Source organism: Macrobrachium nipponense, chromosome 11 (assembly GCF_015104395.2).
Source record: "Macrobrachium nipponense isolate FS-2020 chromosome 11, ASM1510439v2, whole genome shotgun sequence".
In the NCBI taxonomy this organism is placed as follows: Eukaryota; Metazoa; Arthropoda; class Malacostraca; order Decapoda; family Palaemonidae; genus Macrobrachium; species Macrobrachium nipponense.
Genome location: NC_061087.1, coordinates 41,510,800 through 41,528,100, shown reverse-complemented (window position 1 = coordinate 41,528,100; position 17,301 = coordinate 41,510,800). Strand labels below are relative to the sequence as shown.

The window sequence follows — 17,301 nt, the reverse complement described above, 5'->3', positions numbered from 1 at the left end:
CGTCGAACTCCGCCTGAATCAAGGAATCAGGCAGCCTTGGGAGCTTTTCGCCGAACTGGTCCATGGCGCAGTCCGGTTTGAGCTTACCAAGCGTGAACGTGGCTGGCAAGTTCTCCCACAATTCTCCAAAAGCTGGGAAGAGCGGAGAAGTAGACTCCGCCTCCCTTAGCTGTGGCATGGGCTCATCCTTGAGGACTGCCTGAAGAGTCGTCTCTACTATTTTGTAGCGAACGGAAGAGAAGCCTCCTCTTCCGTCGCAAAATAGTGAAAGGACTCTTATAGGCCTGGAGCTTGGTGTTTGTACACTCCCAGTCCTCAAGGCAGTGAACCCATTCACGTTGAGCATGATCCCTACTGTAGAGAACATTCTCCCTAGAGATCTTGTCTTCCCCTAGTAAGCGCCGCTACGGTCAGCCTAGCATAGCCAATGAAAGGCTGCGTCAAACCCGGAGGATAAAACTCGAAGTCCTCAATCCTTCGAGTTCCACACTCCGGGATAGAGATCATACCATCCTAGTACTACTCTCCATGGGTTCTCCATAGAGAAAGCTGGTAGTGAATCATATGGTGGAAGCTGGAAAATACCAGCACTTGTTACTGGGGAGACTGGAAGGGGGACCTGAGAGAGCCCAGCTACTCGGTCCTCATTCTCTCTAACTCTGTTAGAGAGATCTTGGATGGACTGGCCCGATTGAGACAGAGTGCTCGACAGTTGTGCGAACATCTGCTCAAACTTTGTCCCCAGGGCGGAGACTTGAGAGCCGACCATCTCACCCACCTGTTGCATCACCACTGCTGAGAAAGCAGTGGGATCAAAGGTGCTGGGTCCCGCTCCTCCAACCGGCGTTACCGGAGTGGATGCGGTGGAGGCCGGAGAAGGCATTGGCTCGGTGGGAGCGCGAGCCTTCTCCTTAGAAGACTTGCTTCTAGAGCTCTTCGAGTAAGAAGAGCTCGGCTTGGCCTTCACCGCGTCAGCGTAAGAAGTCGAAGACTTCTTAGCTGAAGAAGACGAAGAGACGACTTCTTAGAAGTCGTCTTAACTAGGGTCTTCGGTTCTCTCTGTCCCTTCACCTTTGGGGGTACAGAGAGAGCGGGAGAGCGGTAGGGATCTCAGATCCCACAAAGCCTTGGAAAGAAGCACTTGAAGAAGGGACAGGAGAAGATCCAGGAGCGCCCAAGGAAAGACCTTGGGCGCCCGACACACCTACCTCAACCAACAAATCCTCCGCACCTACCGCCATAGGCTCAATGTTGAGGTCCAGGGTAGCGACGTCCGGGACCGACTCCTGTGTGGCTACGACCCCGAAAGATTGCTGCATCTGTTGCTGGATGGAGGCTATGAGAGGGGCTGCGGATAAGGGTCAACATACCCTGTTGACTTCCCCCGAACCCCCGGGAAGATCTGGACGGCCAGCTTCTTGTCTAAAATAATGTAAGGCTGGCCTTTGGCGGCGTTCTTCCCGAAGCCGCCTACCCACGCTTTCAGGGTTGCAAGGGCGACCTCCCTCACACCAGCAGCCTGAAAGAAAAGGCGAAATGAGCTTCTAATGGCGGAACGGGGTTAACAAACTTATGTCTAAGAGTTGTTAGTAAAATGATAAAGAAGTCTATAATCGACTTACCCCCTCCACCAGCTGACTGACTAGGTCGTAGCAGATGGCGCAGGCTTCCGGGTGCCAGACGCATCATATCGTTGTACGGCGTGGCACATGGAGCGTGAGACCTGCACTCATCGTGGCCGCAGGGGTCGTACAACGTCGCGTTGCATCCCAGGACCTGACAGTTTGTAGCCTGTAAGTGGAAAGATACATAAGTATCAGAGACACTTACAGCCTAACAGTTGCTCCGCTGGTGCCGGAGCGAGAAAGTTAGATTAAACCAGAGCCCCGCCATAACGTACGTGGTAGTAAAATGGTTGGTTGTCCTAGGCTACGGCGGAGACAAGAGATTAGAATCCAACCAGTGGTGGTGGTAAAATGAAAAAACCACGACGGATAATGGCGGGATGGTATACATATGAATAATAAAAATAAACAAATCATCGTAAAATTAGGGTATATCCTTAAAAATAAACAATAATTATCAAACCTTTCCCCACCCACCGTCTACTAGAAGAGTGCCCGGGTAAGAGAAACAAGCTCCCTCCGTAGCGGGGGAGAGATGTAAGGATATAGTAGGCAAGCAACCGACCACTAGTAGTGACCACCCCGCCCGCTGGCGGAGCCAGTAATCTATAACCAAAGGTGCCCCACCGGCTGCGGCGGAAGCTCCGTTCGTTATAGAAAGGGAAGGTGGCTGAGCAACTGGGGAAGGGGGGGAAGGGGGAAGGGTCTCGGCGTAACACGGCGGAGAGAGAGAGGGGGGGGTGGCCTACTCCTCCCCGTCCCAACAACTACCCGCTCGGAGACCCGGTACCCTATGAGTGGTCGCCCTATACCCCCCGCGGGAGGAAACCCCTGGCCTGGACCTCAGAGAGAGAGGGAGGAAGGCAACTGAGGTTGTCATGACAACCAAGGAGTCCCCCAGCGCCTCCCTATACCTGGTAGGGAGGGAAGGGGAAGGGGAAGGTGCGATGGAACACGTGACCGCAAGTGGCCTAAGCCGCGAAGCAACACAACCGTGGGAGGGCCACGTGAACTAGGCTGTACCAATACATGGGACATGCACCTAGGCTAGCCTAACACCCTGAAATAGAACTAAATTTACATCGTAAGATGGAAAAGAGACTTATAGTAGAAGAAAAAGAAGCCCAGGAGGAGGCAAAACTGTTCCGAGGAACAGAAGCCTACTCGGAGCCAGCGATAGCCGATGAAGAGCAAGAGCCGGGATGCTGGGCTGGAACATAGAATAGCCCTAAATACAAACTAAGAGAAATGTAAAAGGGCTAACCTAGCTAAAACTCGATGTAAAAACGATGAAGTGATATAGTAAGCCCATAAGATAAGAAGTCCCAGTATGAGGACCGGGAATTCTTAACGAGGCAGCATGGCGCCGCCACGAGACAACCGGGAACCGTATATGACCTATTAGAAGGAAAATACTGTTCCCGGAAGACTAAAATACAGTAAAACATTACTTATGAGGCATTAACTTAGCCGTTTGCGATGGCAGAACGTTCCATGATGGATGGTGATATAAATCCTCGTGAAATAGCACAAGCACAAGAAAAATGCGTCCGAACGCTGGCGCTAATGATTAAGGATGTCCGCTAGGGGCGCTGTTGTCCGTGGCGTCCTCTAGTAGTAGTAGTAGCGGCCGCATCGCCCGTTGGTATCAGTCTCTCTTGTGGGGATTCTGATTGGAAGTTCTAATTGGTGAATGTCTCGTGGTAGTGTTCCCACTCGCCCCTATTGCCATACCGACACTTCTTTTTAAGAGTGAGCGAGTCAGTTTTACTGACATTTTTCTTAATTTTTGTTTTTGTTTTTTCTCTGGTAATTTTAGATTAATTTTTACCTAGAAAGAATGATATTAAGGATCCTTTCATAGGGCGACACGAGCCAATCACCCAGAAATAGATTTTCCTTCGTCAAAATCCCTTATCTATCTCTCTCTCTCTCTCATCTCTCTCTCTCTCTCTCTATCTCTCTCTCTCTCTCTCTCTCTCTCTCTGTGTATGTTGCTAAAAAAAATGTCAGTGTTGCACTTGCATCCAATCAAGCCTCTGTTGTTTTGCTGTGTCGTATGTTTTTATCTTATTTTCGGATGTATGGCTCTACCTTTGCTAGGAGTGTATGGAATCGGTTGGCCCATGATGAATGTACTTACACCATTCTCATATAGTAGTTTCTATAAACATGTTCATAGGCATATTGTAGTTATATACTATTGTACCTATGGCTCCCGTAAACATCTCTCCTATGTAGACAATCTTTGCACCACACAACTTGTCTTTTTCTTTATGCATACGCAAAATTATTATGCAGCACAACAGCACCCTTTTCTGAGCAATACTAGCCGCCATATTTTTTGTACGACACTTGACAGTGTACTGGCATTGTCGTCGAGCAAGTCCGCCCATTTGTCAACTTTGCCGTGTGGACAACACCCACGGGTAAGCTCGGCAGAATTGGCCAACTACCGCGATCCCGTGGCGATCTGGGATGCTTGTCTGGACAGGCCTTTATGCGCTGTTCTGTGGATTTTAAGTCCTTGGTAATAATGACCCCATGGCATGTAGTTGGAGAGAGAGAGAGAGAGAGAGAGAGAGAGAGAGAGAGAGAGAGAGAGAGAGAGAGAGAGAGAGAGAGAGAGAGAGAGAGAGAGTCCTCAGGCTCTGTTGATAGATATGAGAATGGATGGTCATTTTGATGCAAGCTGTTTTGGTGCTATTTGAGGCTGTTTTCCTATATTTAGTAAAGTACATTTACATTAATCAATCTCACTAATCCAAACTTGATTTGATACAACTGTATTCTTATAAAAGATGTGAATTTTTAGGTTGTTGATATATCATTGTGTACCCCTTACTTCTGAAACAAACTATGCATTCGCACAAAACACGAATACCCAAACGTAGGGTAGTTTTAGTTCCATTAAACCCGTATGTATTGCTGCAACAAGTTATTTTTTAATTGACATATCAGCAATTCTAGTATTCTTTAAGTCTTGCTCTTGTATTTAACCCTAACTAGATACAAAGATGCAAATGCATGACACACACACCATGAACAGATTTCTGTAAAATGAATAGTACTAATAGTATTTATAATATTGTTTCTTAACATATTATTTTATTTACAGTTATTAGGGTAAAGGTGTGTGTGATTTAGTTATCATTATCTTAATGCACTCTCAGACAAGATCAACAGGGTGAAAGAATGAAGGTGTTGTGATTTAATTATCATTATCTGAATGCACTCTCAGACAAGATCAACAAAAGTACACACACACTGTAAATCATTTTGATATTTATGATGCCTATAAGTATTGTTGCATTTAATTCAAATTAATGTTATCATTTTATCAACAAAGGGTCACATAATAAAGTCTGGCTTTTTGTATCACTTTCAAATAGGTTCACATGCATACGTTTACACTTTTTGAAGTATTCCTGAATCTGAGCATAGGAATTTCAGATATTAGGAGAATAGACTGTAATACAGAATTGTTAAAAACATGATAATTCTCAACTCTCTTGGCAAATGATACAAATAAATGTACAAGATGCAAAACTACATAATTAGGAATTGGCAAAAGCAACATCTGAAATGATGAAATCACAACAACTTTACTTCACTTAAAGTTTACTTCATTTATAAAATAGGGTAAGCTGCATTTTAACCAAGTTTTGTTAATTTACAAAAATATTGCTCTGAGCTATATTTTACTAGGCAGCTAATAGGAATGAGGATGTCAGTAACACTCAACTATCATTTGGTGACACTTGGCAATGATGATGTTTGATCATTTTGAGACAACTATTATTACCACCAGCATGTAAATGGCATATGATCACAATGTTCGCATTTTATAATAACATACAATAAATTGTGTATTTGGTCATATGGGGAAATGTGGAGTTATCGCCTGAACCAACAGGACAAGTCAGAAAGGGAGCCACTGGAAGTGATGTTCCATGAACACTATTTCTTATCAGAATTTTAAAAAAATATATATAGTTTACTACAGCCTCAGATCATTAACCCTCTTATTACCATTAATTCTTATGTTAAAAATATGATATATTTATGCACATCATAAGAAACGCATCCCTCACATAGAAGTTGAGTTTAACGTATTGTCCTTTTAAGTTTTTGTTAAAACTTTAGTCATAAGAGTGGGTGGTAATAAGTTGCACAGGTCATGGGTCGGCAACTATTTGTACTGTCCTCATGAATTCATTGTCACCTCAGTTCTGTCTTAGTTATCCACTGGAAGCAGAGATGAAGGGGAGTGATATACATAAATTTTTTTCTGCTGTACCTAAACTGTTTTCTACTGAAAATTAGTGTAATTATAATTAAAAACAAGATTTCCCCCTGCTCTTCCTGGTTACTTGCTTTCTCCTGTTACTTGCTTTGACCAAATTTTTCTGTAGCTATATATTTTGATATGCCATCAAACAGGGTAACTCGAGTCCCATACTTTGTAAATCGTACTTTCTTTTTTTAAATACTAAATGCACAAAAGCTCACAAAAATGTGTTTTTACTATGAGTTATATATTTTTTTTTCCTTTACGTCAAATGCATTCAAAACCTATCATCAAGATTTTACAAAACTCTTACTTGTATGGTTCACTTTTGTGTTGTCTCTGACGTTCTATTTCTTGTGGTAATTCTGTTTCCTTGTAGAGCATTCCCCACTCAAATATACCTCGGAAGTTGCTGCCGGCACCATACACAGGACGGTATTCAAAAGTGTCATGATCAATACCATCAATTACAGGTACAGTCATAGTACTCCTGGTATAAAGAAGAGAGAATATGTATAAGTATCAATGAATATGCAGTTCAATACATTTATAAAATTACACAACTCTTCAAAAGCTTCCATTAGCTTTGAATTCCCCTACAGAGAAGGGTAAGATTAGGTATGGCTACTCAGCTACTCAAAACATAAATTGGCACTATAAGAACCAATATATTTAACTAAAGGATTACTATAAATTCTCTCTATTTTCCTAATCAGTCCTTGGAATACCAAGGTTATTCAGTACCATTAGTGATAAAAGCATCCAACACCCACACTAGTTTAAACAAGAACAACATCACAGCAGTCACGAGAAGTAAAAAGGGTAATAAAATATTCTTACTAACGAAATGACTCTGATAATATTTGTCTTTTGTTTCACATTACGTAGATATATTGATATATAAAAAGGCCAAAAGTTATCTATAACATTATAAAAGGACAAATTTTATATTAATTTGCATTTTTCAAGGCTAACAAACCTGTGGTCTTAACATTAGGATCAATCTTCTGGCACCAGCTAAATAAACCGGTAAAAAAATAAAAAAAACAATAAGAACTGTTTATGGGAAGGAACTGGTGGCATCTAGCATGTCACATAGAGAGGTTAGGGAGAGGACAGCGACCAATTCTCAACCCTATGGACATATTAGTTTTTCTAGAGGTGGGGCAGTCAATGTTAAGACCACATGTTATTTAGCTATGAAAAATACAAATTAATTTAAAATTTGTCATTTGTTCAAATGCAGAACAAACCTGTGTCTTCATATTAGGATAGACTCACTCTTAGTGGGAGGTAAGAGAACCCTGAAAGACTGGAGGTTCGGCACACCAGGTCACACTTCTTGGATAAGAGAATTCACAGGAGGCAGGAGACCCAATCCTCTGAGCTGTTAGATTGAAGTGTATCTAACATCAGACCACTGGAAGTTAAAGAGCTATATCTCTTCAGATAAACTAAGGTAGCCTCCTATACAGGTTTGTTATCATTCCTCTCTCCCCTTGCTAGAGATATGAAGGGTTTGGTACTAAAATGTATATTTGCATAGAATATAAAATACTCTAACAGTAAGGCTACTTCACTCACCTGTATCCGGCCAGTTCCAGTGTACGATGGGTCCATCTTAGCCCCATAGTAGAGAAAATGAAAAAGAGGGAAAGAGGAGATCAGCCACCTCAATCATTCTCACTTTCATACCATCATCTTTGGCAAGATACAAACTATCCCGCTAGGGGCACTGGATGAGCTATACAAACTTGTTGAGCAACCAGCACCGGACCCAAGGAAAAAGCGTCTAAGGACCTGTGGGCAACAACCCTAAGGCAGAAGGAAGTGAAGGTGGTTTGGCAAAGCCAAGAACCAGCATTCAAAATCCTACAAACAGACAAATCCTTCTTGAGTACCAAAGAGGAGGTTAGTCCTCTAGTGTTGTGTGCTCTTGCGTGCACAGTACAGTGGACCCCCGCTAGATAGCGGCTCAGCAATCACAGATTCAATACTAAAAATACTGTGGGGAAATTCACTACTTTGCAGATTTTTTCATTAAGCAATATTCACTAATTACTGTATTTTCATTTTATTTTTGAGAATAAATACATTTCTATGTTAAAAGAATGAATTTACTAATTTACAAATATTGATATCAATGTAAACAGCCAAATATCAATCAAGTGTTAAGGTAAAATCCCTTAACATTGATTTATCATCATCCTAATACATATGTACTATATAAAAAATATGATGCTAACCTTCTTCCCCCCCCCCTTTTTCCATGGCAAAATGCAATTGGTTGAGGAAGTGGGAAGTAGCCAATGATAATAAAGCCTGTAGCTTATTACTTTACACGTATATGTACTGTCAATGGTGCATGAGTTATACTATTTTTGTTTCTCTCTCTCTCTCTCTCACTGAGATAAGACAGAATTTTCATGCAAAGTAACATGTATGTTTTCTGTATGATTAATAAACCAGCCCGAGAAGAGTCTACTTGAGACTCAGAGGTCTGGAAAAACTAACCCCTATTAATAATAATAATAATAATATGATTAATAATTTAATTAATAATTTTCCAATACGTATATTAATATTAGGCAAGGAAAAAACAGCAAAATATCAATTAAATATTAAATTAAAATCTCTTAATAAGAGGTGAAACTCCCTAAAGATACATTGGAGCTTTAAGCCAATTACCAACTAGCAGCACTAAATCCTCCCTTGTGATTGGCTCTTCTAATCCTCAACAACAATAGCGTGTCACAAGCCAATCACCACTGAGGTAACTATCCTTTATTTATACCCTGCAGTGTGTGATTTGCTACTTCTGACCTTGCAATAACAGAGAGAGAGAGAGAGAGAGATCTGCATGAAGTATAAGCTACCATTTATCTGGAGGGTCCCAAGGTTATTGGGACAATGCTGCCAACAAAGCAGGAGCAGAAGCAAGGAGAAAAAAAATGAACACTAGTGACGGATACCAAAGCAGTCATGTTACAAGTTTTGCCATTGGCTATTTCCAACTCTTAGCCAATAGCATGTCGTCATGGGAGGGGAGAGAGAGAGAGAGAGAGAGAGAGAGAGAGAGAGAGAGAGAGAGAGAGAGAGAGAGAGAGAGCTATTGCTGGAATGAGCATATTACCAGCTCTCCTAGATGTTGAATGGCTTGAAATAGGCAGTTACAAATATAAAAGTCTTTTAGAGGGGGTTCCAATATATCACAGATTTTCAGTAATTGTGGGGGATGTGGTCCCTACTCCCCATGAATACGGGAAGTTCGACTGTATTGGCCTTAGTAGAATCTGATGAAGTAGCAGCCATGGTTAACCACCTTCTGTGACCAAAATGAAATGGTATTTTTGGACACTTCTTTCTTAACCTGGCCTGTGCTAACAAAAAGCTGGCATCCCGGGTCTAAGGTGTCAAGGCCATTTTAGATAACTACGCAGTGCTCTGACGTGACAAAGAAGTAACATAATTCATCTGGGTCATTGTCAACAAAATCCCAAGGGACTAGCAGCTCTCAAAGTTGCTGACCTGAATGGATTATGGATGAAATACCCAAGAACTGAGATCAAAGATCAAGTCTTCATGTGATGATGAATGAATGAAAATTAATTTAAAAGAAACAACTGTACATATACAGTATGTGCTTTTTACATTGGAATGTACGTATACATTAAATACTTTGCTTGTTTTCATACATGTAAAATAAAAAAATCCATTAAAGTTCAGAATAAATTAAATATTTTAAAATGTCATTTTTTTTATTTATTAAATGCCTATGAACTTTAGTATTTTCATTATTTTTTTACATTTATATTTTGTCTGTTAAATTACACTTCCTCATGAATGTTAAAACTGGAAGGATTGAAAATGTAGATTCTAACTAAATTTCCCCCAATGATATACTACTTCCTAAGTTTGACCATTGCTGCTGGTTATATTTTGGACAGTCATAAAACACACTTTTGACTGTTATTAACTTTACATTCTCAGCATTCGAGAGGAGGGCTAAGTGGATTGTGCATTAAATGTCTGTGTGTCAAACGAGTATGGTCTATTCGAAAACACGTCAGAATTCCTTGTGTGTGTGTCTCTCTCTCTCTGATAGGATGAACTCCATTTTCCAACACACTATTTAATTTCTTTCAATTAATTATTTATAGGTTTCTCATTCCATATATTTTTCCATTTATTTACACTGATTGTATTTATATCTCTTTTATAATGATATTCTGCTCTGTGGTGGTGAAAATGATGGCTCAAGATATGGTGATGAAGGTTCAAAGACAGGTATGATCTACTGTCCTGCAGCATTCATTTTCTGAATCAATACTCCTGCTGATGGGATTTTGTCAATGTCGGGGAACTTTTCAATGAAATAATATTTCAGTGAATTGAAGCTCATGAAACTCTCCTTCAGCATGATGGTTAAGCTGATGTACTACAGAACCTTTCAGAGGATCCTCCATGATAAATTTTTTCCTCTACTTCACCAATGCTTACTGCACAATTCATCTACAATTTCCCTGTAAATACTTTACCATCTCGGGGGTAACTTTATCTAATGCTTCTACAATTCTGATATTAATTAATCCTCAAGGTTCAGGTATTTCCAAAACTCATTCAGTTCCTTGATACTGTAATTTGGCTCCTGCTGCTTTAAGTATATCAACATCCATTCCTCATTAGTCTTTGCCAGCAGAGTAACCTCCCTACTCTGTGGTTGCACATAAACCCTTGAAAGTTGTTCATAATTTTTTTATCCAGTATTTGGATTATGTTCACTGTGTTAGAAATAAGACAAATAACAATGACTGATGGATGATGATCTTTTAAACCAACCAATGATTCAGGCTGTCCTGATATTAAAATGTTTTCTGAGTGTTCACTGTTTTCAATATGAGAAAATTATGTGGATTTCATAGAAAATCAGCAATAGCATGAGACACTGGAGCTTATGAAAATAATGCTGGGAGGAAAAGCTTTGATTTCTTGTCATAATCCTTTGAGATTTGAGGTGGGAGGTGTCTGTCTGAAAACTCCTCTAAGGCATATCTAATTCTGACAGCATTTGGCATGAAAAGTATTTTCTTTTAATGCTTACTGTAAATTAATTTTTCACTACTTCCTGTAAATTAATCTTTTTTTATGGTACTACATTTAGAAATGGAAAACATGAAGAATATTAACTCAAAAAGATAAAATGCAGTGAGCAGAAATTTGTTTATAGATGCTGACAATTGCAGTCATCACATTCACAAGGGTTGACACACAAAGTCTAACTGTTTAACTCCAGTATTTAAAGGTCAAAATAACTTTAAACCAGTTTTAAAGGTGTCACAGTTGGAGTTGGAGGCAATTTACTATACTGGATTGTTAGCGAGAAAAAACCTTAAATATAGTACCCAACGCTTTGCCAATGCATAAAAATATGGTTGTACACGAACTTAAGATTTCTGTACACTTAATTTGTACCAACAATCACCTCTCAAATATGAGTAAATAATAATCAATGGGAATAAGAAATCAAACACTCACCGCATAAGCAGTAGACATGAGCGTTTAAATGCATAAAGATACTCACTTATCCCTATAAATAGGTGCTAAAAGAGGTGGAAGCCAATTCCTATTGACCTCACAGTGGGCGTCCAAAAACAGCACAACCTCTCCTCTAGCCTCTTCAGCTCCTGTTGTACGTGTACGAATAAGCCCTTGCCTCTCCTTATTTCTTATCAATCGCACTTTGCCATTCCATCTAGTTATGTAATCTTCTAATGGTTCCTTTAATGCAGCTGCCAGAGAGACAATGTGCAAACAATTTTGATTTTAGATCATTCACTTTTCTGGGGTAGGGGAAAGTAATTAGGTTCAATTGCCTATTTGAAGGTTCATTTCAACTAAAAGTGTCCTATATCTCACAATAAACTGTGGTAACTACAAGCTACAGTTCTAGGGCTTACCTTAAATAATCAGGCACTACCACCTCCATGCCAATTACCTTCAACCATTGTTATTCAAGCTTTTGAAGTGAGAATTAATCAAAAAGCTTTGTTTAATGCAGACTTAGGCTGGTGAGACAAATTAACTAAGAATTTTGTTCAAGAGTGAAGACTTGTTAACTTTTGTCATTTCCACTCAACACAAAAGCCAAAGAAATTTTCTGTGAATGCTGTACTGATACTTTAATTACTTTAATTCCTGTTAACCTGATTTCCTCTTTAGGTTCTCTATGTTGCATGATCTTGTCTATGGGCTAAGTTAACATTTGCAACTCTCTTTTTATAGTTAATGCTTAGCGCTAAAATTCCTTTACGTCTGTTCATTTTCTTACGTAAAATATTTTCATTTGAACATTCTCTATTAAAATGTGCATTTCACCTTGTCATTCATTTCCTTTAAGTATTATCAAGTACAGTGGTACCTTGACCTACGAGTGAATTAATGCCGGAGTTTTCCAAGGTATGAGTCGTCACTTGATCGATTTTCTGCTTTGTTATGTGTGCAAAAAGTTGAGGTACGAGCTTGAGATGCTGCTGCTACGTAGATGGAGTAGTGATGAAAATCAAGATAAGCAAAGAGGAAAAAGGAAATATGCATCTTTTTCACGAATCTTTTAAAAAGTTATACATTCCTTCACTGCACCCAATCCAATATTATTGCATGTATTCTCATATCATAGTATTGTAAAATACTAACATAGCGGTCAATGTTTTGGTTTGGAAATCAGCTGATGGTGAATACGAGTTTATTTTACCAAATTTAACTCAATTCTGAGTTAATTTTCTTGCTTCTAATCAGCATAACAAATATCTAGATATGTACAGACTTGACTTATATGATATAAGGTCATTTTCGTTATACAACATATCTTAAAGTCAACATATAACTTGACTATATCTCGGTGTGATTGTGACCGAAAATAAAAAATTTTCCAAGATAATTTGTATTTTTCATAGCTACAAACCTCAGGTCTTAACCATAGGATAATTTTCTAGCGCCTAACTGCGTTCGCAATTTTCACTTAATTTCATCATAATACAAGCTTTATGTTATTCATCTTTTATCAGCATGAAAAGACACAAAAATGTGTTCAAGCCAAGTAGTTTTGATTAAGATTTTCTCTCAATTTTATCTACAGTTGTGTTTGATGGCATAAGATTACAGGAGTTTTATCCTTATTGCCAAAGCACAATAATATTCATTAGCAGCTTGAACAGTTTTCTCAGCTTCAGCTATAACTTGGTTTAAATTTAACAGTACATTTCCTTGTTGATATTTGGTCTATAGCAAATAAAGTTATTACATAAAAATATCTCTGTCCTATTCTACATAACGTCACTTATAACATAACTATAGTACGTAATTGTTTACTATTGAACGATGGTTACAAGCCAAACGGATGTTGCTGTTATCCAATTTGGTTGTACTTAGCCAAAAAAAAAAAAGGAGTTTTTCGTTCAATTGTTCATTATGCAACAAGTATAAAATTACAATAATACTTTCATCATTCTCTTTTGCTGTTTTTGAACTTGTTTAACTAGATGGGATAAAGTTAGGCTATTGTAATTTGGTCTCTTGCTCCCTTAGGCTATTGTAATTTGGTCTCTCTTGCTCCGATTGTACACTGCTGCCTGCCATTACAAGCAAAATTTAAAAATATTTAAAAATATTATCATATCAGTATTAATTGCTAACCCCATCGTAAAATCAGATTACCGTAAGATGAATTATTGTAACTTGAAAACTACCTGTACACTGTATAAAAATGATATTGTTATTGTACAATAAAGTTTCATACATACTTACCAGGCAGATATATACTTAGCTATAGACTCCGTCGTCCCCGACAGAAATTCAAATTTCGCGGCACACACTACAGGTAGGTAAGGTGATCTACCACTCTGCTGCTGGGTGGCAGGAATAGGAACCATTACCGTTCTTGAACCAGATTTTCTCTTCCACCTGTCTCCTGAGGGAGCTGGGGGGTGGGCATTCATTGTATATATCTGCCAGGTAGATGTATGAACTTTATTGTACAATAACAATATCATTTTCATACATTCAACTTCCCTGTCAGATATATACTTAGCTGATTGGCACCTTTGGCGGAGGGTAAGAGACAGCTAGTTACTGATTAGACAGGTAAACAACATATGTTGTAGGTAATAAAAGTTAATTAACAATACCCTGGTTCCTACCTGTTTAGGCGGAAGATTTCATAGCTACTGCTTAGAAGTCTGCTTCGCCTCAAAAGCTTCAGCGAGGGTGTGACCTATGGCTGAGAACTCTTGAAAGGACTGTCAATGGGGTCTTATCCACTTACTCGACAGAACCTGATGGCAATTGTCACTGGGGTCCTACCCACTTACATGACAATATACCTATGCCTATTGGCATACAAAGGAGTACAACACTGATCCCGATCACCCGATCCTAACCGTGGATTAGTATTTACGATTGAAAAAGTTATCCCCAAACACCTTTCCAAACAACCAATAAAAACTCAACACCAATTATTTTAAATCACACTATACAAATATAAGGATTAATAAAAACAAATTTAAAGGATCAGTCTTATCTCCTGTACCCAGCACTGTATCCGCTGATACATACGGTCCCAAGAGAGAAGCATTTCTCGTATGTTACTCTTACATCTCTTAAGTAATGTGAGGCAAACACCGAGTTGCACCTCCAATACCTGGCTGCTAAGATGTGCTTCATCGACATTTTCCTTATTGAACGATAACGATGTAGCAACTGCACGTACCTCATGTGCTTTAACCCTTAATGTCTTAAATGAATCATTATCACAACTCATGTGAGCTTCAGTTATTACATTTTTAACAAAAAAGGCTAATGCATTTTTTGACATTGGTCTTCTCGGGTGTTTAACAGCACACCAGAGGCTTTGTTGCAACCTTGCAACTGTTTCTTCTTTTTTGCAAGTAAACTTCAATGCTCTAACAGTGCATAATGCTCTTTCAATTTCATTTCCCACTAATTGAGAAAGCCCTTTTACTTCAAACGTTCTTGGCCAAGGTCTTGAGGGATTTTGTTTTTCGCTAAAAACACAGGCCTGAAAGACAATACTGCCGAGTCTCCCTTAAAACCCACTCTCGAGTCTAGAGCTTGCAACTCACTTACCCTTTTTGCAGTAGCGAGAGCTATCAGGAAAATACATTTTCTTGTTATGTCTCTGAAAGACGCTTTATCAGGAGGCTCGAATCTCTCTGACATAAGATATCTGAGGACCACATCTAGGTTCCAACTAGGGGTGAGTGAAGTTCTTGATTTCGTCCTCTCAAATGATCTAATTAAATCATGAAGATCTTTGTCATTCTCTATGTTCAGGCCCCTATTCCTGAACACAGCAGACAACATGCTCTTATACCCTTTTAATGGTTGACACTGCTAACTGAGATTCTTCCGTAAATATAAAAGAAAATCAGCAATTTCTGTCACAGAGGTATCGGAGGAGGACAGCTTCTTCGCCTTGCACCATCTACGGAAAACTTCCCACTTCGATTGGTATATCCGCATGGTTGAGGACCTTCTTGCTCTCGCAATTGCTTTTGCAGCTTTGCGAGAAAACAAAGCCTCTCGCTCTGACCAGTCTTTTCGATAGTCGAAAGGCAGTCAGGGCGAGAGCGTGGATGTTTTTGTGGTTACCTCTCGAAGTGGGGTTGTTTGAGCAGATCTGTCCTTTTCGGGAAGAGAATCTGGGGAAGTCCCCACCATCCATTCCTGTACCTCTGTGAACCAGTCTCTTGCAGGCCAATAGGGAGCGATCAACGTCATCCTCATTCCTTCCGAGGACACGAACTTCCTTATTACTTCCACCAGAATCTTGAATGGGGGAAAAACATACACATCTATGCCCGTCCAGTTCATGAGCATGGCATCGACTGACAGGGCTCTGGGATTGTCCCCCAACGAGCAAAAGTTCTCCCATCCTTCTGGAGAGGAACGTTGCAAATAGGTCTAACTTGATGGCTTCCCCCAAAGAGACCATAGTTGCTGGCAGACTTGTGAATGGAAGGGTCCATTCTGTTGGAAGGACCTGGTTCTTTCTGCTCAATCTGTCCGCCCTTATATTTCTCCCTCCTTGAACGAACCTCGTCAGGAGTACTATCTTTCGTTCCTCCGTCCAGACCAACAGATCCCTTGCCAGCTCGTAAAGGGAGAAAGTGTGTGTCCCCCCCGTTTTCTGATATATGCCAGAGCCGTGGTGTTGTCCGAGTTGACCTGGACCACCACGCCTCTGACTTCGTTTCTCGAAATGTCTCAGTGCCAAATGTATGGCTATGAGCTCTTTTGTGTTTATATGCCAGGTCTTCTGTTCTTCCGTCCAGATGCCTGACACCGTCCTTCGCCTGTCCCTAGTGTTGCTCCCCATCCCGCCCTCTCCGAGGCGTCGAGAAACAACACAGGTGAGGGTTCTGCAGAGACAAGGACACCTCCCTCGTTCTTTCTTAGAGGTTCTAACCACCATCACAAGTGGTATTTGATGCTTTCCTCTATGGGAAAGGTATCCGTCAGCTCTCCTGTCTTCCTGTTCCAACTTCTCCTTAGATGGAACTGCAAGGGTTTCATGTGCAGCCTCCCCAGAGAAACGAACTGCTCTAGCGACGAAGGGTGCCCAGAAGACTGAGCCATTCCCCTCGCTGAGCTTCGTTCTTTCTCCAGGAAGGCCGAGATCTTTTCCAACCCTTTCGCAATCCTTTCTTGGGATGGATATGCTCGAAAACCCCAGAATCCATCCGAATCCCCAGATAGACGATGTTCTGGCTGGGGATCGTCTGGAGCTTCCCGAGGTTCACGAGCAATCCGAGAGATCTGACTAATTCCAGAGTTATCTCCAAGTCCTCCAAACACTGTTGTTTTGACCTGTGCTCTTATGAGCCAGTCGTCCAAGTAAAGCGATATTCTCACCCCCTTCAGATGTAGCCATCTTGCTACGTTCCTCATTAACGCCGTAAACACCTGCAGGACTGTCGAGAGGTCGAAGCACAAAGCCCTGAATTGATAAATCCTTCCCTGCACCATGAATCGAAGATATTTCCTCGACGAATGATGCAGGGGGACGTGAAAGTAAGCATCCTGAAGGTCGAGGGAGACCATCCAATCTCCTGGACGGAGAGCAGCAAGGACCAAATTGGAGGTCTCCATGGAGAACTTTGTCTTCTCACGAAGCGGTTCAATGCACTCACGTCCAGGACCGGCCTCCACCCTCCCGAGGCTTTTGGCACCAAAAAGAGGCGATTGTAAAGCCCCGAGAGTGCGGATCCTGTACTCTCTCGCTGGCCTCCTTCTCCAACATTTGCTGTACTAACCCGAGAATGGGCATCTCTTTTTACAGGATCTTTGTACCTCGCTGACAGCTCCCTC

General features: G+C 40.6%; 1 protein-coding gene across 1 annotated transcript in view; it reads right to left on the bottom strand.

Annotated features, from left to right (window-relative positions):
• Positions 1 to 6,225: 6,225 nt before the first annotated feature.
• The window catches only part of LOC135208567 (N-acetylgalactosaminyltransferase 7-like), a 32,247-nt gene continuing 21,171 nt past the window's right edge, over positions 6,226 to 17,301 (bottom strand). The window contains exons 5-6 of the mRNA XM_064240895.1: positions 11,498 to 11,705; positions 6,226 to 6,406 (exon numbers count right to left, since the gene is read on the bottom strand). Coding sequence (XP_064096965.1) covers positions 6,226 to 6,406; positions 11,498 to 11,705 — 389 coding nt within the window. The remainder of the gene's footprint in view (positions 6,407 to 11,497; positions 11,706 to 17,301) is intronic.